This window comes from Sclerotinia sclerotiorum, genomic scaffold, assembly GCF_000146945.2.
Source record: "Sclerotinia sclerotiorum 1980 UF-70 scaffold_11 genomic scaffold, whole genome shotgun sequence".
In the NCBI taxonomy this organism is placed as follows: Eukaryota; Fungi; Ascomycota; class Leotiomycetes; order Helotiales; family Sclerotiniaceae; genus Sclerotinia; species Sclerotinia sclerotiorum.
In genome coordinates, this window is record NW_001820825.1 from 1261547 (window position 1) to 1282834 (window position 21288).

Below are 21288 nucleotides of genomic sequence, written 5' to 3' on the forward strand. Positions count from 1 at the left end.
AGCTTAGCGTACTAAAATCTCCATTAAGGCTATGGACTTGTTTAGTAACATGCCCGTGGCTTACTACTAGTGGCAGCACCAGTGGCTCTATCGGAGTATTCAGTTGCCGTGTCCGGCACTAGACACGAGGACCGAACAAGTAGACAATCGAAAGTCTGTTCTAGTGACGACTAAATATTCAATTTCTTTCCAAATCTGTATAGTGTAATTTCGGATTGCGTGGTGGTGCGGAGTACGAAGACTTCCCAAGTATACCACGGAATATTCCGGTATCAACCTATCCATGTATGTTGCAGCATGTACTATGGTGTCGTACAACACGAGGTGCACTTGTACTAGGCTTGGCTAAACACTTAACCAAATCTCTGGGATACTGGTGACTCGTGGATATGAAACTTGCAAATACATCTCAAGCGGTCATATCCCGCATGATATTCTTTTGATCTCCAAAACACAACCTTGCTCATTTCACACCCCCTCAGTATTCAATCCGAAAGCTCCGAGTACTAATCTTATTTTATTTCTAGCTCAACGGCCATGTTCGAGATGTCTAAGCAACGGGAAGGAGGATACGTGTGTGGATGTTCAACACAAAAAAAGGGGGCGCCCAAGGTTAAGGGATGAGCGCGAGCCTCGGTACGAAGGCAGTGGATCAAATTACCCAGCCCCAGCAGATACGATGAGAAGACCAATATCGATGTTTGCCGCTGGAGATGTTTCGATTTCTACTCCATATTCCGAAGCCCAACGAAATAGTGGGTATAGAGTGTTGAAGTCGCAAGGTGGAAACCCAATGAGCCAATCAATGGTTCCGACCCCAATCAATACTAATGTTTATGGGGAGGCAATGTCGACAAATCAGCGCATGACTCCTTGTGAACCAGCCTGCGCATTTCTCACCATGGAAATGCAAATCGCCAAAACGACCCAAGCTTTCTCTGGAGTAATTGGTACACATTCAGTCGTGGGAAGAAAGTTGCATGATATTGTGAGTGTAAGCGATCGTGATAAGATCTTCCGATTACAGAGTGGATTCGAAGATGAGCGTCGCAGTAGAGATCCGAGTTACCTACCTCCAATATTTTCGAAAGAAGAGGAAGATAGGGTTATTCAGTCCTTGACATTTGCACCTAACGATATAGGGCAATTACGAACAGATCGACCGGAAGTCTTTACCTTTCAAACACCGGATGGTCAGCAGCGGGGCTTCCATGTTCAATTAGGCCTTGCGAAAAAAGATTCGATCTATTTTGTCCTTCTGGTGGTTCATATCCCAACGACTCCACAACTATTCCAACAATCGCCTTCGCCATATTCAAGAGACTCCGTGTCTCGTGACTCTACATATGGTTACCAAACACCTAGCCAGCTGTCTTATGCATCTCAAACTCCGGGGACCTCACCATTCATGTCAAATCCTCCCTTCGGTGGTGATATGTCGGCCTACCGAAACCCGGGACATTTAGGTCAAAACATTGTCATGCCAAATAATGCCCCTTCATATGCACAGCTTCAAGGAAGACCTGAATATTCTCGAGCTCAAATAAACTATCAGGGGCCAATGGGTGAAATGACACCAGGCCAACCTCAACTTCAACCACAGGCTCAAACACAGGCTCAACCTCAACCACAATCCCAACCTCAGACTCAAAGGTCTTCAGATCTTCAATTACCTCCAATACGCGGACAAGCACCTTTGACTGACGCTAGGGGACAAGTCGATCGCAGTAGTCGGGTCGATATTGGTGGTCTTTTGCAAAATCCTGATCCTTCCCGAAGAAGAAAATAATCAAGCGAGCAAAATTTAAATATTAAAATAATGAGCGATCTCTCTTCCCATGATCTTTTAATAGTTGAAGGAAAATCAACATTTGTGGCGGTCGGGGAGTGGGACGGAAGTAATCACTTCACCGCTAGATTCAATACCGAGCAGCCTGGCGCTTAAACACGGAAATACAAATTTTCTTCATCTTCATTCCTCATATTCTTGTATTATATATTGCAGCACTGCTAAAAATTTTCACTATCTTCTCAAAATATCGCACTAATCCTTTGCTTGTACATTATCTTGAGCGAAACTATCGATTGTGCGATTTTTTATATCATGTAATGCGGGATATCATTTATTTATTTATATGGCGCATTTTGTCAGGATCTCTTGTGGCGATTATCACCAACAAGGCGTTTTTGGTTTTTCGTTTTAGTGGTTGATTTTTTGATAATGAAAATTCGAGGCTTGTGTTGTGTATTCATGAAGTCTTGAGTGTTATTTTCTTTTCCTTTCTTGCTTTGATGTGTGAGGAGGTTGGTAGGTAGGTAGGGAGGTAGGTAGGGAGGTAGGTAGGTAGGTGGGTGGGTAGGCGTGTATGATAGATTTATTTGATGGTTGGTTTTCGGTTTGGGTTGGGTATTGGTATTGGTGTTGGTATTTGGGAGTTGGGAGGATGGGATGGGATGGGATGGATGAATCGTTTGCTGGGCGGGTTGGGAGAAGGGTAATGGCGAGAGTGAGATTTTATGTTATGATAATGCGGGGTAGGGGTGGAGGTAAAGGTGGAGGTGGAATGGAGATGGGGGATATTAGGAAGGGGAGATGAGAATGCTGGAGAGATGAATATAGTTGATTATGATTATAGGTAGATAATTGGGAGGGGAAAGGGGGGAGGGAAAGAGGATGATGATGATGAAGGTTAGGAAGGGCTAATTAAGATTAAGATTAACATTAACATTTAAATAAGATAATGAGAAAGTAAAGTAATTTGAAATATGAAATATGAACGGAGGATTTTCTACAGTAACCGCAGGTGGTGAAATTTAGGGTACTTTGGTCTTTGGTATTTTGGAGATGAGTATGGGGATGGATGGGGGATGGATGGGGGGATGGATGGATGGATGAATGATGGGTAGGAGAGTTAAAAGTTCAAAGTTAAGATTGTGTAGGTAGGTAGGTATCTATATATGATGTATGTGAGTTTTTATTGTATAGTTGAATGGGAGAGAGAGAGGGAGAGAGAGAGGGAGAGAGAGAGGGAGAGAGAGAGAGTGTGTGTGTGTGTATTAATTTTAATGTTAGTGTTTATTGAAATATTAATCAGATATATATATATATATATATTTTAAAAAAATACTCGAAAAATAAATTCATTTGTTTATTTAATATTTTCATATTTTCATATTTTGATCTTGAAGGGTAAGTTGAATGTGCCCAGGGGGATGGGGGAATGTAAGTCTTACATGATCGGTATGATTGATGTCTTGTGAAGTTATAATCAGCTAGGTTACTTGAGCTAAAGTTCTGATAGATCCTCTGGAATTTAAATCTTATGGATTCTTCATCTTTCCCTATTAAAGCACTAACGTGGATAATTATATTATTCGATAGAAGTTTGAATATTGATATATAGAGGATAGGTAAGTAGAGTAAGGTTAGTAGTACAAGAACTGCATATTTGTTGAGATTTGTGATGGAAAGACCGATGACGACAGGACTAGCTAGTACTTGAGTAATGTTCCACGATATTCCTTTCCGAACGATAACATTGATATATGTAAGTAGGTATAAGCAAACAATCATCTATCTCTAGATTTCTGATTTACTCCTAAGTACCAATTTGTATTGCCTCACTGTCTTTTTTCAACACCGCATTACATCCAATTGATCCAACCATGCCTCTAAACGCTCACTCACCAATGATCCTCCACTACCTCCAAAACATCCTCCTAATAACACTATGCGTACTATTCACTCCCCTCCTCACACTCATAGCCATCCTCTCCACACTCATATCCCCCTTCACAGCAATCACCCAAAAAATCCACCAGCAGCGCACACAACCCTCCCCATTTCGTCCCCGTACAATCCTCGTAACGGGCGTAGGAATGTCCAAGGGATTATGTATCGCGCGATCCTTCTATCGCGCGGGCCATAATGTCATCGCTGCAGATTTCGAACCCTATTACATCCCATCATGTGGACATTTCTCCATCGCGATTAGGAAATTCTATCGCTTGAGGAAACCGTGTGGGGGGGAGTGCGATTCGCGGGTCTATGTAAGGGAGATTGTGGATATAGTCCAGAAGGAAAAAATTGACTTGTGGGTATCGTGTTCTGGGGTTGCGTCAGCGATGGAGGATGCGCAGGCGGCGGAAGTAGTAGAGAGGGAGACGTCGTGTTTGGTTGTTCAGTTTGGGGTTTTGGTGACGGGGAAACTGCATGAGAAATATTCTTTTGTGAGACATATGATGGATTTGGGGTTGAATGTTCCGCTTACATATAGGGTTCATTCGTTGGAAGAGGCTTTGAGGATTTTATATCCCGAGACAGGAGCGAAGGACAAGAATCAGTTTATTATGAAGCCGGAAATGGTCGATGATAGTGTGAGGGCTGATATGACGATACTTCCCCAACCAACACCCTCACAAACGCAATCTCATATCCGGAAAATGAACCCTTCAATCAAAAGACCATTTGTTCTGCAGCAATACATCGCAGGAAAAGAATACTGTACGCATAGTATAATCTTGCGAGGAAAAATCCACGCATTCATCTGCTGTGCATCATCAGACATGTTGATGCACTATCGAGCCGTTGAACCTTCATCTGCACTCGCTCAAGCAATGCTTTACTACACTACAAACTACCTTTACAAAAGTTCATCCTCATCATCTCCCATAACGGGACATTTCTCCCTCGATTTCCTAATCCATGAACAAATTGCGCAAAAAGCCTCGCGAAATCTCGCGCCTTCAGATGCGGAAATTCAAATTCTTCAAAGAGAGCTCTTTCCTATCGAATGCAATCCTCGTGTTCACACAGCCGTTATTCTTTTCAGCGATAAGCTCGAGGAAATGGCAAATACATATATAAACCTACTAAGCACCTCCAACTCTAACTCTAGCCTAAACACAAACACAAACAAAAACACATCATCAACCCAACATCCCCCAACCACCCAGGAAATAATCCTCCCCAGTCTCCACGCTATCCACAAAGGTTATTACTGGATCGGACACGATATCCTCACCAAATTCCTCCTCCCAATATGTGAATGTATTACTTTTCAACGGGGTATACATAGTTTAAAGAGAGAAATGATGGAATTTTTCAACCATATTTCGTCGTGGAGAGAGGGGACGTATGAGATTTGGGATCCGTGGCCGGCGTGGTGTTTGTATGTGGTTTTTTTGCCGGGGTGTTTGGCTGTGTGTATTTGGGAGCGCAGGTGGTGGAGTAGGTGTAATGTTAGTACGGGGAAGTTTTTTGGGGTTTGAGTTTGGGGGTGGGAGAGAGAAGGGAAGGGGGGTGGAAGGGATAGGGTGATGAGATGGTGGAGTAAGAGAGAGGATCGATCTGTTTGGATGAATGAATGAATGGAACTTTAGGGTTACATAGGTAGCATTAGGGAATAATTATGAGTACTTAGTACCTATGAAGAGTGGGATATTCATTACATTTGTATTTGCATTTGCATTTTTATGGTTCTAGATCATAGTGTTTGTTCATTCATCAATTGCGAAATGAATGGGAGGGAGTATCTCTATCTCTATCTCTACCTCTATCTTTATTCCTACCTAGTCTCTCGACCTGTAGCGAAAATAATAGCTAATTTTATTTCAATGCTCACTCACTCACTCGCACACTCACATATACAAAACACATAACACACCCAAAGACTTTACCTTCAATCCTTCAAAACCTTCAGAACCACAAAACCAAAAAAAATCAATCAAACTACGCATTCTCATCACTTCCCACTAACCAAGAAATAAACTAGCCGACCTCAAGAAGCCAACCTCAAGAAGCTGACCGAGTTCATACTATGTATTATGCTCTTACATACAAGCGACACAGATGCCTCCGACCATTCATACCATCCATCCATCCATCCATCCATCCATCATCCATCACACTTAAGTTCCCGACAAACTCCACAATAAGAACCCTCCCCACCTCATCCGTCCAACCATCCATCCATCCTTCCATCCATCCAGATAACCATATAATCTGCCACCCTCCAAAGAGATTGAAAATTTCCTTTTCCCATCTTTTCCTTCCCATCCCCACGTGTTACTAAGATAAAATGTCGAAATTCCAGGATGAAAAAAGAAAAAGAAAAAGAAACCCCCTTCCTATTTACCGCTCGCTTTTTTCATGTAATCCGGAAAAAAATATAATAGAAGGAAATCATCTTTGTTTCATTAATGCATCGAAATGGATCATCCATAAATGTCGTCAAATAAGTGTAATCTCATCTCTTCACGCAAAAATGTAATCATCTTACATTACACTCTCATCGGGGCTTGATGGTTTCTGCGGCTGAAGGTATGCGGTGGGTACTTTGGGTACTCGTGGTGATCGAGGAGGTTGAGAAATGCCTCTCCTTTCCGCTCGTAAACTATCTCGAAAACGTTCGTTATCCCTTGATCGGCCACCAGTGAGTCGTCGCATACCTAACCTAGTGCCAGCTGCAAGAGGTTTGATCATATTCTCAAGAAAGAATGATCCTTCCCCTGAAGTGGTTGTACGGTCATCTTCACCATCCGAGAAAACATCTTCGCTAAAGTCATCGTCTGACATGTAAGCTATGTTAGGTTGACCTGAAGATGCCGAAGGTGATGTCAGAGCACGAGCGTGTAAACTCGGTCTAGAGGTAGGGACGAGGTTAAAAGCGGCTGGTGTCATGGCATTACTTGATTCCCGTGTTGGCCTTAAATCAGCGAAGCCATTTTGAAAAGTAGAGTTGGTCGCTGAATGGGTGAGTGATTGATGAAGAATGGGTAAAGTTTGCTCGTCATATAATTGAGCGGCAGCAGAATCGAAACTCTCACCCGAGAATCCAACTTCTGTAATTGTTCTAGAAGACCGTCCATCGCTTGTGGGACTCTGCAAACTGTCTTCAAAGAAGTCGTCTAGGCTGCCCAACTTCATCATGAGATCACCAATATTTCCGTCGCCTCGAGCTTCATCTGACATCATAGTTTCAGTTCTCTCGGGGGGCGGGAAGTAGCCGTATTGGAAGTCGTCAACATGAAACTCGACATCCGGTGTTGCAGCCACTTCATTATCCGTGTTCTTAGTACTCTGACACATGTAAAACACAGCATGCACATTAGCTCTTGTGATGCTGGCCTGTTTTGCCGGCATAGGAATAGACCAGCCAGACTCTTCTGGGATACCAAAGAGACTTTGAGTGTTATCATATTCCTTCCTTATTGCTCTGGAGGATGACCTCGTCATACTCATACGTAAGTGGTGTCTGTCCATCGGGGTTCCTGTCATTGTCATAATTTGATCTAGTACCTCTAAAGCTTCCATGCAAAATTCTGTTTGTAGTAGTCTTAGGAGAGGTGAGATAAGGTCAGGCCCATGAGAAGCAATTTCCGGCTTTTTCATGTCGATGTCAGGGATAATAGCGCATAATATGCGCATCGTCTTTAACTTGTACCATGGTATACTGTTTGTAAGCGAACCCATGACGAATGTCAGACTACGAAATTCCCATTTTGGGAAGAACGATTCGCGAATCGCAGAAACTAACTGCGCTAGAAAGTCTTTACTTGAACGATAACGCGATCCAGCAAACCCGCTAAGAGCCCTTGAAATGGTACTGCAGCCTTGTGCTTCTGCAACCGCCGCAAGGAGTTCGGCCGTTCGTATGCTCTTCTGGTCGATATTCTTTTGATCCATAGCATTGAGAAAGCCAGGGAAATTAGCCAACACGGCAAATAGTAATCGACTGTTGTCGCCAATAAGATCGTCACCTGGTAACGTAACGAGCTTATTGAGAATGGTGAGGGTCGTTTCAAGACATGCCGATGAACGAACGCCCTTGTAAATCAATGCTTGGATTCCACCAAAAGAACCTTCCCAGCTTGTAGGTCGTCCTTGGGCGAGTAAGTCTCTCACGGAGGAATCATCCAAGTTGAGTTTTGCCAGAAGCTCCTCCAGCATATGACTAGCTTCTAAGAATTCTTGTTCATTTATCGTGTCTAGACAAGCGCACGTGGTCCAGAACAATTGTGGGAAAGTAAGTAGATCAGCAGGTTCGAGCTTACGGATTAGCGTCCGTAATGTCGTAAGTATCTCGATGGAAAATAATTGGGTAGAATTTTCCAGGTCGGCAATTGTATTTGAAAGTCTTATCAACATATCGGCAAGCATAGGCTGGTCTAGTGAAGTAAGAGTGCATCGGAAGACCTGGAATGATCGACAGGCAAGATGTCGGACAGGACAAGATGTTGCCCAAGTAAGTGATAATTTAGCCCACTGCTCTTGTATCCCAGGGTATTTTACTTCGAAATCTCTGACTACCTCTCTGGTAAGAAGTTCCATACCCGCGGGGACTTTGTTCTCTTGATCATATACCTTGCCACTATTGTCGTCGTAGTGCCAGATAACTTTGGGGTCGTGACGACGAATTGACTCGATGAAATCTTCAATGGAATTCTTACTTGGATCAGTACTCTCGTCATCAATCTGAGAAATGACCAGCTCATGGATAAGATGGATCAACATTTCTCGGGCTTGTTCTTGTACCAGTGGTATATAATGATCCCAGAGGACAGTTACTACCTGCAAAAGAAGCGGAACGTTTTCTGCCACAAGTTGAACAGGTGATACCATCAAATCGACGAGCAATATCAAAGACAATTGCCCTAACGAAAGTCCTGTTTGTTTATTCCCAATTGGCAAAGCTTCCGATAGTTCTGCCATATATGGCAGCTTTCCAACATCAGGCGGAGGTGGCAAAAATTCTCGTTTCTCATTGGGCACCATAGCTTTTGGCGTGATCTGCATCAATAAGAATTCAACGACTTTACCGCCGGCAGGAGTGCTGGATAAGAACACCACGATTTGCTTGGCATACTCCACAAAATTCTGTTCCCGCCTGTCGAGGCACAATGACATAATAAAATCTAGTACTAATTGAACGTTACCAGCATGAGGGCCTGTGGCAAGCGCTTGCCACAAAGCCTGCACTTCATTGTGGAGACTGCTGCTGCATCTGATTGTTATCTCAAACAAGTTTGCTAATAGGACATATGATTGCGCAGTTGGTCCACCGTTCGGATCAAGCTGTAGTTCAATGATTTGAATCCATGGTAGAATGGCAGCAACAACATTCCTTTGTGGACCAGCTTGTAGTTCCTTGAAGTACATAGTAAACTCAGAGAAGATGAGAAATGCCAATTCGGAGTGATTAGCTGAAAGTCGCTTGGAGATTTCGAATTGAGCAAGCTTGTATACTGCTTTCGTTTTATCTGAAATGCTAATGTCAAAATCTTGAATTTTGGAACTCCTTTGCTGTCTCTCCTCTAAAGCACGTAGTATACGAGCAGATTTGATTCGGATGTCGCTCAATTCACTTCCGAGTGTGTAAAGCCCTATCCCCAACAATCTCCAGAAAGGCATTGGATAGTCTGGGTACTCGATTAGTACCTCAGTTACAACTCCAAAATAGCTTTGTAATACTTTTGCCGCCTCCGCAAGATAACACCTGGTGATAGAATGCTCTAGTAAGTAAGGAAATTCCTTATTGTGTACGATTAGGTTTTTCAACGCTCGTCGCCCGATGACATGCATTCGATCACTACCAGTGTTGAAAATAGTATCGACCCATGAAAGCATACGTCGTATGTCAAATTGCAGGTTGGCTCCACTTTCGGTTGTTATACTGATACGACCTCCACATAATGCAGCCATTGCACTAAGAGCTGCGGTTCGAAGATTCCTTTTCTCAATCTCCATGGCTGCTGTCACAACGCCTCGTTCGCCGAGTGATTGTTGATTGATCATAGATTGCCTCATATTATCCTCTCGCTGCCGTATTTGATTTTGGTTCGGCGAATAGCCACACCAGTCCTCCATAAGAGCGAAGGACGACTTTCTAGACTCGAATGTCATCCATCGAGAAGGATCCTTGGTGAGATTGATACCCTCAAAAAGCTCTTCCATTAATCCACAGTAGTGACGACGGAGCTTCTGAAACTCCCAATCCAACTGAACTTCCCCGTCCATCAGGAAAATCTTAAGGTCTTTCGTGTAGACTACAAGGTTATTTAAAATCCAGTCGTCTTCATAGATTTCCTTCTCTTTTAAAAATGATGATGTTAACTTGTATACATGAGTGACTTCAGTCCTTAGCAGATCGGTTCTCCTATTTCGTCTGGGGCTACTAGCACTTCGTTGGTGAATTCGAGCCCTCGCATCATCGTTGCATCGGCTTACCACGCTTTGTAGCTCCTCTAATAATGTTTTATAAATATTAATATTAATAGACCCAAGCGCCACAACCACTGCATCCCTGATTGAAGCCGGGCCCACGGAAAGCAGCGGAATGAGATACTTGAAAAGAATCCTCGCGGACGTGATCTTCTCCAATGCCTGATTTGGCTTTGATCCCTTTCGGTAGTGCTGCGCTATTGGTGGTGATGATTGCTGCTGGCCACCCTTGTCCGAGAGTGTCGTACATGCAACGATAAGATAAAGCTTCCATTGTTCAATCAGAACTTCCGGTGGAGTGGTTGAGGCTCTTGACAATAAGCGACCGCTGCCAGTGTCATAGCCATATTGTGGGCCGCGGTTTGCTTCCGACAATACGACGATGCCTTTGTACATCTGAAGAATTCGGTTGCAGATTAATTCCCGCCCAAGTGTTACCGCAAATGGGCAACGATCATAACTGATTCGTATTAGATTCGGAAAGATTTTGAACCATAGAGTTGTGTCATATGAGACATCGCTACTGCAAAGCTCAATCAAGTCGCTCTCATGCCTCTCGTTTAGATCTGTCTTCTGTAAGCCTCGTTGTAGTCTACTGCGCTCTGCAACAGATAAAGTTTCGTCATTGAAATCCATGACTCCTTTGGCATCTCCTTCAAGAATGTGTATCAACCGGCTATTGTCCTTGCCCAAAGCGGTATCAAATTCCGTAATAAGACGCAAGACTGTAACAGCAAAAGCACGCACTCGCCTTGACTGTGAACACAAAAAGAATAGGCCATGTGATTCAACTTCATCAACATGTGCCCAAATTCCGGGATAGATCTAGTTGCACTCCTCGCTTATCAGCAGATCCATCTTCGGACATATCTAATGCGGCGTCCTTCATCTTGTTTTTGATCTCCTCAATCCATATTTGGAGCAATTCGACATAGAGCTTTAGTGTATTCTCAATGTGCCCTGGACCAAGCATACCACCATCAGACATGGTAGAGTATCTATCATCAAAGTTGAATATGAAACGAGCAAAGCCAATGGTGACGGGCTGAGCGTGAGACTGTCTAGCAATTGACTTTAGAGATTGTGCCGAGGACTCTGCAATGTTAGACTGCACGTGAGCAGTGCCGGTACAGAGGAGGTTGACAAGGATGTTGAAAGGTATGTCGGCCGATAGACAGCGAGGTAGGGCCTGTACTGCGACATGCAACAGCTCGTAAAATCCCTGCTTTTGCTCTGACGGAGCTAGGTGGTCGTCTCGTCGGAAGTTGAAGCTTTCGGCAAGTGGTGTTTTGGGGATTGGTCCATTGAACTTTTCGTCCAAAACAGCTTGGCCCCCGAAAGTATTGTCGCAGATGATAGTAATTTTTCCTAGAATCTCACAAAACTTTGCATAATACTCCTTGGCAACGTCGCCCAGCGTGTTAGTAATCACAGGCCGCGAGAGCCTTTCTTCGCGGGTAGAAACTACCACAGAGGGTGTGATGGGACTTCGAGGCGCTGTCATTATGGGGGAAGTCGGCATCCTTTCAAATACCGGCAATGGTGAGTAGTACTGTGGAAACGGTGGACAACCTTGTTCGCCCTTCTCTAGATCTGACATGATAGCAAGAAAAGCTCGAATTCCCACAACCATTTTTTCAGGTTCTAACTGCTCAACTTTGAGTTCCCTCCCAGAAGCGAATAAATCCGCATTGATCAAGGGAAATACTATAGTACGGAAACAGAAATCTTGATATTTGAAGCCAATGATGCGTATAATCTGGATCAGCGGTTCGATAATCGATGATTCCGTAGATATGTAGGACTTCTTACCATGAGGTAGTAGAAGTTTCATAACCTCTTCCAGCTTCTTAATTGTGGCGTTCGTGGTATCGCTTGTGCGATGCAAATAAGTCCAAAGAAGCCTCGAAATTACTTGTAGACAGATTGGTCTAGTTCTTGGCTCCTTCATTTTTGCTTGGAGGGGTAGGATTAGCTGAAGCCACTGTGTCGAAAAGGTATCCGTGGAAGATACACAGAGCAACGTCGCTGTCAATGGAAATGCAACAGCCCAGTGACGAGGCTTAATGAACATTGAAGCCAGTCTAGGACCTATAGTTGCCAACACGTCATTCCACTTTGGCATGTTGAGTTCCGTGTTTGCTGTGGCAGCAATTGGCAGAAGAAGTATTTCGAGTGCCATGCAATAAGCATATTTAAGATGTTGACCATGTGATTTTGAAAAGAATCTCCCAAGAGAGATCATGAAATCGCAAGACTGGTCCCATGCATCCTCGGGATAGGCCTTGAGACGAATGTGCTTCATGCCGCCGAGGACTAAAACCATACGCCCTTCAATATCCCTATTCATTGGATATTTGACCAGATCTTTCTGCGATTTCTCGAGATCTGCTATGAAGCGATCAGTGACACTCTCAAAATTGATTTCAGCCATGACACCAAGTAATTGGCTGAATAAGAACCAATTGGCCATCTTAAGAGGCGAGGTGCTCAGCTGGTCTGCGTCAGCAATTTTCAGTTGTCCAAAAATGATTCCTTCCAACTTTTCTTCCATCTCAGGTGTGATACGAGCCAAGGTACTTTGGCCGATGACTTCCATCAAGACTCGGCATAGTATAAAGATTGAAGCTGTTGATCGACGTTCTGCCTGAGCGACAAACTCCTGGCGTGCAGCTATAGTTGGCAGACCAGCCATTAGATCATCTTGCTGATTATGAGGTGGCTCCGTATTTCTTCGTGGGATCTGGCCTGGAAAAACAGTACCTCGAGACTACGGAGTTTCGTCAGCAACGGACATAAACACTTGCGAATCCCAAGCATACCTGTTGAAGCTGAATCCTAGCCTCGTTGGCAGCATCACTCTTGTTCTTTCGCCATAACATCATAGAATCAATGAGAGGTTTAGGTTTTTGGCTGGCAATATGACCCAAAGCAGAGATCAATTGGTCAAATGCTGGGTCCACTCCCATTCCGCATATATGTTCTATCTGAGGTTCTGGGTCCAGTGGTAGAGTAACACACTGTGAGATCTTTTCCTCTGCTTGCGCAATGAACTGGAGCATGACATTAGAAGGTATGCCAAGAAAGAATCAAGGAGCACTGACTGAAGTGAACAAGAAATGCAGCGCATATTCGCCGACAGTTTTCAACTCGTCCTTATGATGCCTTGAATGGGAGTGATGATGCGAATGGTTTCTCCGACTCCTCCCACTAGTACTATTACCACGCTCCATGTTTCTGTGCGTGCTCGCTGATGGCGCATTTTCGATCGCTGAAGGGCTGCGGGACGGTACAAATGTTGTATTCGAGCTGAAAGAAGTGCCGCTGGTCATACTGGATGCGCCGGAAGAGAAATTCGAATCGCCCATGACCGATGCATCTGTAAAATCTCCACCTGCAGCAGCAATTATCTGCGGGCTCAGTGGGCTAGTAGACGAACTGCCAAAGCTCCCATTCCTAGACCGCTGTATGCCATGAACGATGCTAGTGTTTCTGTGATGACTTTTCGCATCTGCATCTATTGAACCTCCTCTCGAACTGCCAGTGTAGAGTCGCGGCGATAGATTGGCAGATTGGGAAGGCGACTCTGAGAAAGCGGCCTTGAGCCCTGCGAAGAAAGATTGACTGGAGCTTGGCTCCCGGGAATGGGTAACGGATTTCGAGTTGGTGGTATGTGAGCGTTTCAAGGTCGCAGCCCACGTTGTCACGTCAATGTCGATGGGCGAGAAGTTTTCTGTTATTCCCTCAGCACGATGCCCTGGAAATGATGCTTGAGACAAGAAATCAGCAAGGATATGCCGTAAATGAAAATAAGGGCCGCTGGGGGAGAAGGTAATGCTTTGCTTTGCTTTGCTTTGCTTTGCGTTAAGTTTTGAGGGACGGGAAGTTTGAACTAAAACACCCTCGATGATTAATGGTACTCACTCATTCTGTCACGGGAATATTGCCCATATAAATCTCCCTACATTCTTTACTCTCTTGTTTATGTCATTTTTATAGAGCTTAGCTATAGAGTCAGAGTTGCTGGTATTGTCGCAGCTTCAATTGATACTTCTTTGGCCGTTCGGATGTTCTAGTTCTAGCATCTACAATTTGCAGAGAGGGTCAAAATCGCGGAGGTCCATAGCAGCCAATGATCATCCAACCCCTGGAACAAACCCCTGAAGGCGCTGAGCCAGCCCATGGAACATCCATACAACCACCACTGCACTCATCAATCTGGAAGGACGTAAGATCTTACAAATCACATCATAACTCACGAATTGAACTTTCACATGGCCAGCTATGTAAACCTTACCTAGGTACGCACATAGCTATCTACTCTGTAAAGATTCTTCAATTATTTACATATATTTTCTCTACTTCCTCTCTTTTCTCTACTCGGCAGATACTAGTCAAAAAGAATCATTACTAGATCCTTGTAGGATTTGGAATCACCACAACAAGAATCCAAGTATGAGATGTCTCTTGCTTCTTTCTACCTCCTATCATTATTCATGTTATAGATGAGTTGGCTGGCACGGCTGATAGTCTTTTTTTACTCGCTCACCAACAGATCCTTCCCACGATTCGCCTAGAATGTCTGCTATGACTGCTGTGACTGCATCGGAACAATAAACCCCTGTCTGTGGTTGATAAAGCATCTCGACGTCTCTGAAGCTCTGAGAGGGTAAAGCTGTCTTTCATGCGCTAAGTTTATTGACTATTCCTCGAAGATCCGGTATGAATCCACGCTGGATCGGCAATTCATGATATCCCCAAAGGCCTTTATCTGGCCAGTATTTTCCAGCACCGGAGAGATCTCCTGCTTTTCTACTCCTTTTTGTTGCGAGTTTTGGCTGAACAGCTGAGATGGAGCATGGAACCTTTTATCTTTATCTCCACGTTACACTACATGTAGCGGACCTTATTGGATGCCCAGCTAGAAAAATGAATCTTCTTTTCCATCATGCTGTACAATACTCAGGCAGTCAGTCACAACCACCAAATAACTGATATTGTCAGCGGCATTGGTAAGATGACACAGTATTTTTGGTTGAAAACCCACCAGCCCTTCTTCCTCGGATCCAACATGGAAAGCCTATTCAATGGATAACCGGATCCGATATCTTGATGAATTAGATGATGTACGTATATACCGTAGAGCCTCCTATAAATATCAGATATCTTTATATCGGAATCCTGGATGTACCGGATTTATTTCAAAATTTACCATTTTTGTGTTCATATACTAGAAATTCCTACATAAAAGTTGTAGAAAAAAGAGATATATATACTTCCATTATGAATCTATTACATGATTGATTACGAAAACTTGAAGAGTTGGGGTTAAAGTTCTGAAATAAGTTATGGTGATGCTTTAATAATACCTTTTCTAGACCTTTTAACGGGAAATCCTTTTCATTCCGAATCCGATAGGGCTAAGCTTTGTGTCCGGTATAGCGATGTTTTACTCACAGTGACGATGTTGTTTCAGAGGACCAAAGGCTGTAAAAGACTGAAGTGAAAGTCCCGCCTGTCCCACTGTAATGCTACAGTGGACTTCGGATGCTCAGCTGCTCAGCTGCTCCGATGCACTTTGTCCTGCATTCGCTTTCTCGAACGGACCGACCTTAGCTAGGTAATCTAATATGTAATACACATCAAATTGAAGGGTTCACTTCATACGGATGTATCATCAAAGTCTATCTGGCTGCATAGCACATACCAGTACTGGGCACAACCGTCACTTTGAGTTTAGGAGATGATGCGGTCTAGCGGAAAAGAGGCGCCCATGGAAATAAAATAAATCCGTAGCTTTGTTACGTCCGTAATCAAGTCGTACGAGTAACTTTGAGGAATCCGGAGTTGGTTGTTGTTGTCCAGTCCAGCATACAACTTACTCGCGGATAAGTAATCTGTAGAAATTGCCCATGTAATCTGTATACATAAAAGAACTTGGGATCAAATCTAAAATCTTATTTGTGCTGACGATTCTAACTTCTTTTATTAATATATATGCCTTTCGCTGACTCAAGATTTCCAAAGTTTGAGTGTCTGTATTAGTACTCTGTATATATCAATCTTTTATCTTTCCTGATCTCTTTGTTTCTTCTACCTACACTCTTCCAGGACTTTCCCATTCCACTGCCATCACCGACTATCATCTCAAACTCAAATCGTATTCGTCTTGTCACTCTTTCGCGGTCTTTCCGGACTTTGTGCTTTGTTCCGACAGCTTCCGACCACGAAGCATTCACCAACTTTGCCTTCACTTTGATTGACCAACCAACCGTGCGTGCGGCGTGTCCTTTTCTTAGAAAGCAAGAGAACAATTCTAAAAGACTCGGCTCGGTTTCTGATTGATCGTCCTCAAGGATCTAAATAGTTTACCGTAGTCTCCATCATCCATTTTGTACATGTGTACATAATAATTTATATCTGTCGATAAACAATTTATTTTCTCAACAGTCAGCACAGTTGCAGATTAATTCCCAACTGACTAAGTGTCAACTTTTTTTTTCGCTCTTGCCTGAGCATAAGTTCACGGCATAACCCCATCACCGTTTCTGCGGTCGATTCATCTATCAGTTTCCCTCAACAATCGGTAGATTCCCAATTTCAGGATGGGTGGACAACTCGACATCTTGGACATCGTCGTCCTTGGAGTCTTAGCTTTAGGGACGATAGCATATTTTACAAAGGGAACATACTGGGGTATTGTAAAGGATCCCTATGCTCCTAATTATCCCCCCGCCAATGGAAACAAACCGGCAAAGACAAGGAATATTGTCGAGAAGATGGACGAGTCAAACAAGAACTGCGTCGTCTTCTATGGTTCGCAGACTGGTACAGCAGAAGATTATGCTTCTAGATTGGCAAAAGAAGGCAAGAGTCGTTTTGGCTTAGAGACTATGGTAGCAGATTTGGAAGACTACGATTTTGATAACCTTGATACTCTTGGAGACGACAAAGTCGCCATCTTCGTACTGGCTACATATGGTGAAGGTGAACCAACCGACAACGCAGTGGATTTCTATGAATTCTTCATGAACGAGGATCTTGAATTCTCCAGTGGTGAGAAATCGCTCGAAAACCTCAAGTTTGTCGCATTTGGTCTCGGAAACAACACCTATGAACACTACAACTCAATGGTCAGAAACGTCACAAAGGCATTTGAGAAGCTCGGAGCCACAAAAATCGGCGAAGCTGGTGAAGGAGACGATGGTGCTGGTACTATGGAAGAAGACTTTTTGGCCTGGAAGGAGCCAATGTGGACCGCATTGGCTGAAAAGATGGGACTACAGGAACGTGAAGCTGTTTATGAACCGACTTTTGCTATTACGGACAGGGACGAATTGACAAAGGATTCTCCACAAGTATATCTCGGCGAGCCAAACAAAATGCATCTCGAGGGCACATCAAAGGGTCCTTACAACGCTCACAACCCATACATTGCACCTATCGCTGAGTCCAAGGAACTTTTCACCGTCCAAGACCGAAACTGCTTGCACTTAGAAGTCGACATCAGTGGATCTAACCTCAGCTATCAAACTGGAGATCACATTGCAATTTGGCCAACAAATGCCGGAAGGGAAGTGGACCGATTCCTCGATGTTACTGGACTTTCTTCCAAGAAGGATTCTGTCATTGCCGTCAAACCATTGGAATCAACTGCAAAAGTTCCGTTCCCCTCGCCTACTACATACGATGCTATAGTCAGATATCACATGGAGATTTGCGCACCTGTATCACGTCAATTTCTTGCCACTTTGTCCGCCTTTGCCCCAAATGACGCCATCAAGGCCGAAATGGAGAAGCTTGGTGGTGATAAGGATTACTTTCATCAAAAGATCACTAAAAACTATTTGAACATCGCACAGGTTTTACAAGAAGTTGGTGGCCAAGAAAAATGGACCAAAATTCCATTTTCCGCGTTCATTGAAGGTTTGGGCAAAATTCAGCCTCGTTACTACTCTATCTCATCTTCGTCGCTTGTTCAACAGAAGAAGATTTCTATCACAGCGGTTGTTGAGTCAATTGATATTCCTGGAAGAACCGATGCTTTGAAGGGTGTTACCACAAATTATCTCCTTGCATTGAAGCAGAAGCAACATGGCGAAGAAAACCCCGACCCTCACGGCCTCACATATGAAATCACTGGACCACGCAATAAGTATGATGGCATCCACGTTCCCGTACACGTACGACATTCCAATTTCAAGCTTCCATCGGATCCATCCAAGCCTATCATCATGATCGGTCCCGGTACTGGTGTTGCACCTTTCCGAGCATTCGTTCAGGAAAGAGCTGCACAGGCAAAGGCTGGCGAGAACGTTGGACGAACTATCTTATTCTTTGGATGTAGAAAATCTACAGAAGACTTTATGTACAAGGAAGAATGGAAGGTAAGCAATATTTTACGTCGAGGAAGAGATCCTAGAACAATTTAGCTCACACGTAACCAGGAATACGAAGAGGCCCTTGGCGACAAATTCTCACTCATCACTGCATTCTCTCGTGAAGGAAAGGAGAAGGTCTATGTTCAACACCGTCTCAAGGAACATGCTAAAGAAGTCAACGATCTCCTCATGCAAAAAGCGTACTTCTACGTTTGTGGTGATGCCGCGAACATGGCTAGAGAGGTCAACACTGTTCTTGGTAAAATTATAGCAGAGCAGCGTGACATCCCAGAATCAAAGGCCGAAGATATTGTAAAAAGTATGAGATCTGCCAATCAATACCAGGTATGTTATTTCTTGATAGATTTCATCGTCTCGCATTCGTTTTCGTATTGTTTGTTTCTCTGAGTCATCAGCCCGCCCACATGTTTGTTCGGCTAGTGGGGCAACAAACATGATTCCTAGAGTGGGGTAAATCCAGGAGGGGCCAGCCTTGAAAGGGCCCCTCATCAATTCCATCATCATTTTTGCACTTCCACTCTTTCTTATACAAACAAAAACTAACACATAATTCTAGGAGGATGTATGGTCATAGATGCATTATATCCCGTTCTTACATACACCAACCACTATCTTAAAATTCCATCTCATCTTCCATATATTAGACGGCCATCAACCGGCCAACCTTCCCTCCACTCTTCTTCGGTAATCACCATACCTAGTACCCGTATTCGATGTAAGAATCTTTTCGAGGTCACTTGTTTGTTTGCTTGTTTGTTACCTCGTGCATAAAAAGCGATTCAAGGATACAAGCATTACTCGAGACTCGAGCCTATACCAAACATTATATTTCTTTTTTTCTCTGCAGCATCATCAAAGCATAGCATTTGCAATGGGTGGATCTAGACGAAATTTGGATGGAGGTTAAGTACTTTTTTTTAAAAGAGACAATTAAATTGTTTTTCTGCAACTCAAACGTTTTCTTCGTTTGTCCGGTGCAATGATTTTGATTGGGTTCTTATTGTTGTTGTCTTGTTTGTTGTGCTTCCCTGACTCATTGTCTGTTTATTCTATTTGTAAATGTGACTTGGCTTTTATAAATGTTCATGTGTGAAAATGATATAAGATGATAGTAAAGAAATGGAGTGATGATGAAAGACTGATGGGGTTGGATGGGTAGTGATGTAAAGGGGGAGAGATAATTGATTTGTTATTTATATATTTTGTATTAATCGTAATATATATTAAAAGATTGGGTGGAAGAGGCCTCTATATTGACTATATTACTACGTCTGTAGGCATATTAATCTCCTCTTGGTATCCTCGGAGGGGACCAATATGCCTGCTTATGGTTCGTCTAATCTAGCCTGTTTAGGTAACCGTATTACTAATCACGACACGTGATTAGTACCGGTAACTTCTATTCCTTTTAACAATATATATATATTAAAATAAGAATTTGACAAGTAAAATATTATAAATTTAAAAAAGAAAGTTTTATATAAAATTAAATAATGTTTTTCAAAATTAAATAAAATTTTAAAATATAAATATTGTTAAAGTGAATGGTTCCTGCGTAGCACGTGCACAGGGCACTAGTCCTATTAGGACTAGATTGAGAAGCTCTCTGTAGGAGAGCTTCGCACTTCTATAGAACTTAAAAGAGTGATTAATATACTAGATCAATATTACCTTAGTTCTACCCTATCAGCTTCCCACTATTCCCTGTGTAAGGCCATTCCTTTTAACAAATATAAAAATTAATTATAAAAAAAAATTAAAGAATTAAAAACTTTTGTGACGGAAATCCCTGCTTCCCTCCCACCCTTATTATACAAGAAACCTCAGGTACATTAACCATGTCCACACATGATACGATTACTCGGGATTAGTATACGATTTAGATGGTCTGAGGATCAGATCCGGACAAGTGCTAGGTACCAATGGTTATCGGTAAAGTAAGATCATTGGAGGGATAAATATGACTTCTTTTTGCCTAGCCATTGCGGCTAGGCCATTCATTTGTGTATATATAGAGTAGCTATCCCCATCTACAGGTGCTCTTCACATGTAGATTCTAAGTTAAATACAATTGCTGGTCAACAATTCTCGAGTTCAAATTCAAATACCGTACATTTCGTGGGTTATTTGATTCTCTGCTTCACTGGCCACGGCTCTAACGAGATTATCAGAATTCCTTGGCCATCTAGACATCGTCCCGTATCCGCCACCACTTTACTATAAACCCTGGAAGTCCCTGTCACCTATGGAGCGTCAGTGGGCCTTGGAAGAACTACAGAGTCTCAGCAAACTCCAAGCTCAATCAGCCATGAACAGTTACCCCATCCAGTGCCCAGCAACCTAGAGAGTGGCGCTCTTGGGAAAGATATGTAGCCCATCGGAGAGAAAGAAATGCGTTTTGGAAACTGCAGTTTAGGGTTCTTTTTCATGACCTTATAAACATCCGCCTCTAATAATTTGAACATTTAGAAAGGAACATAAGGCTTTTGAAAGAGGAGAGGCCAAAGCAGCAGCTTTTCTGACCATACCTGCCTAACAGAATCATTTGTCCTCCGATGACGATGGCATAGTACAGGAGCCTCGGTAAGGATCAGAATCACTGCCTTTTGGTCAAACCGCGAGACACGGAATACTACAAGGAGCCATTAAGGCAGGAAAGTAATT

The 21288-nt window shown here is 43.2% G+C and overlaps 7 protein-coding genes across 7 annotated transcripts; 2 read left to right on the forward strand and 5 right to left on the reverse strand.

Annotated features, from left to right (window-relative positions):
• Nucleotides 1-679: 679 nt before the first annotated feature.
• On the forward strand, nucleotides 680-1789 carry SS1G_08596 (hypothetical protein; the record flags this gene model as incomplete). Its single annotated transcript, XM_001590806.1, has 1 exon — nucleotides 680-1789. One exon carries the CDS (start codon nucleotides 680-682, stop codon nucleotides 1787-1789), a length of 1110 nt encoding a protein of 369 aa, XP_001590856.1.
• A 2330-nt stretch (nucleotides 1790-4119) lies between these two features.
• On the reverse strand, nucleotides 4120-4284 carry SS1G_08597 (hypothetical protein; the record flags this gene model as incomplete). The annotated part of the gene is made up of 1 exon (XM_001590807.1): nucleotides 4120-4284. The coding sequence occupies one exon, from the start codon at nucleotides 4282-4284 to the stop codon at nucleotides 4120-4122; it is 165 nt and encodes a 54-aa protein (XP_001590857.1).
• A 645-nt stretch (nucleotides 4285-4929) lies between these two features.
• On the reverse strand, nucleotides 4930-5076 carry SS1G_08598 (hypothetical protein; the record flags this gene model as incomplete). Its single annotated transcript, XM_001590808.1, has 1 exon — nucleotides 4930-5076. One exon carries the CDS (start codon nucleotides 5074-5076, stop codon nucleotides 4930-4932), a length of 147 nt encoding a protein of 48 aa, XP_001590858.1.
• A 1201-nt stretch (nucleotides 5077-6277) lies between these two features.
• Nucleotides 6278-10618, reverse strand: SS1G_08599 (hypothetical protein; the record flags this gene model as incomplete). Its single annotated transcript, XM_001590809.1, has 3 exons — nucleotides 6278-7454; nucleotides 7539-10087; nucleotides 10229-10618. 3 exons carry the CDS (start codon nucleotides 10616-10618, stop codon nucleotides 6278-6280), a joined length of 4116 nt encoding a protein of 1371 aa, XP_001590859.1.
• A 400-nt stretch (nucleotides 10619-11018) lies between these two features.
• On the reverse strand, nucleotides 11019-14150 carry SS1G_08600 (hypothetical protein; the record flags this gene model as incomplete). The annotated part of the gene is made up of 4 exons (XM_001590810.1): nucleotides 11019-12992; nucleotides 13045-13275; nucleotides 13327-13979; nucleotides 14147-14150. 4 exons carry the CDS (start codon nucleotides 14148-14150, stop codon nucleotides 11019-11021), a joined length of 2862 nt encoding a protein of 953 aa, XP_001590860.1.
• Nucleotides 14151-15112: 962 nt separating this feature from the next.
• Nucleotides 15113-16355, reverse strand: SS1G_08601 (predicted protein; the record flags this gene model as incomplete). Its single annotated transcript, XM_001590811.1, has 5 exons — nucleotides 15113-15173; nucleotides 15270-15371; nucleotides 15930-15950; nucleotides 16105-16197; nucleotides 16324-16355. The coding sequence occupies 5 exons, from the start codon at nucleotides 16353-16355 to the stop codon at nucleotides 15113-15115; spliced, it is 309 nt and encodes a 102-aa protein (XP_001590861.1).
• Nucleotides 16356-16827: 472 nt separating this feature from the next.
• Nucleotides 16828-19198, forward strand: SS1G_08602 (hypothetical protein; the record flags this gene model as incomplete). Its single annotated transcript, XM_001590812.1, has 3 exons — nucleotides 16828-18609; nucleotides 18670-18948; nucleotides 19181-19198. 3 exons carry the CDS (start codon nucleotides 16828-16830, stop codon nucleotides 19196-19198), a joined length of 2079 nt encoding a protein of 692 aa, XP_001590862.1.
• Nucleotides 19199-21288: the final 2090 nt, after the last annotated feature.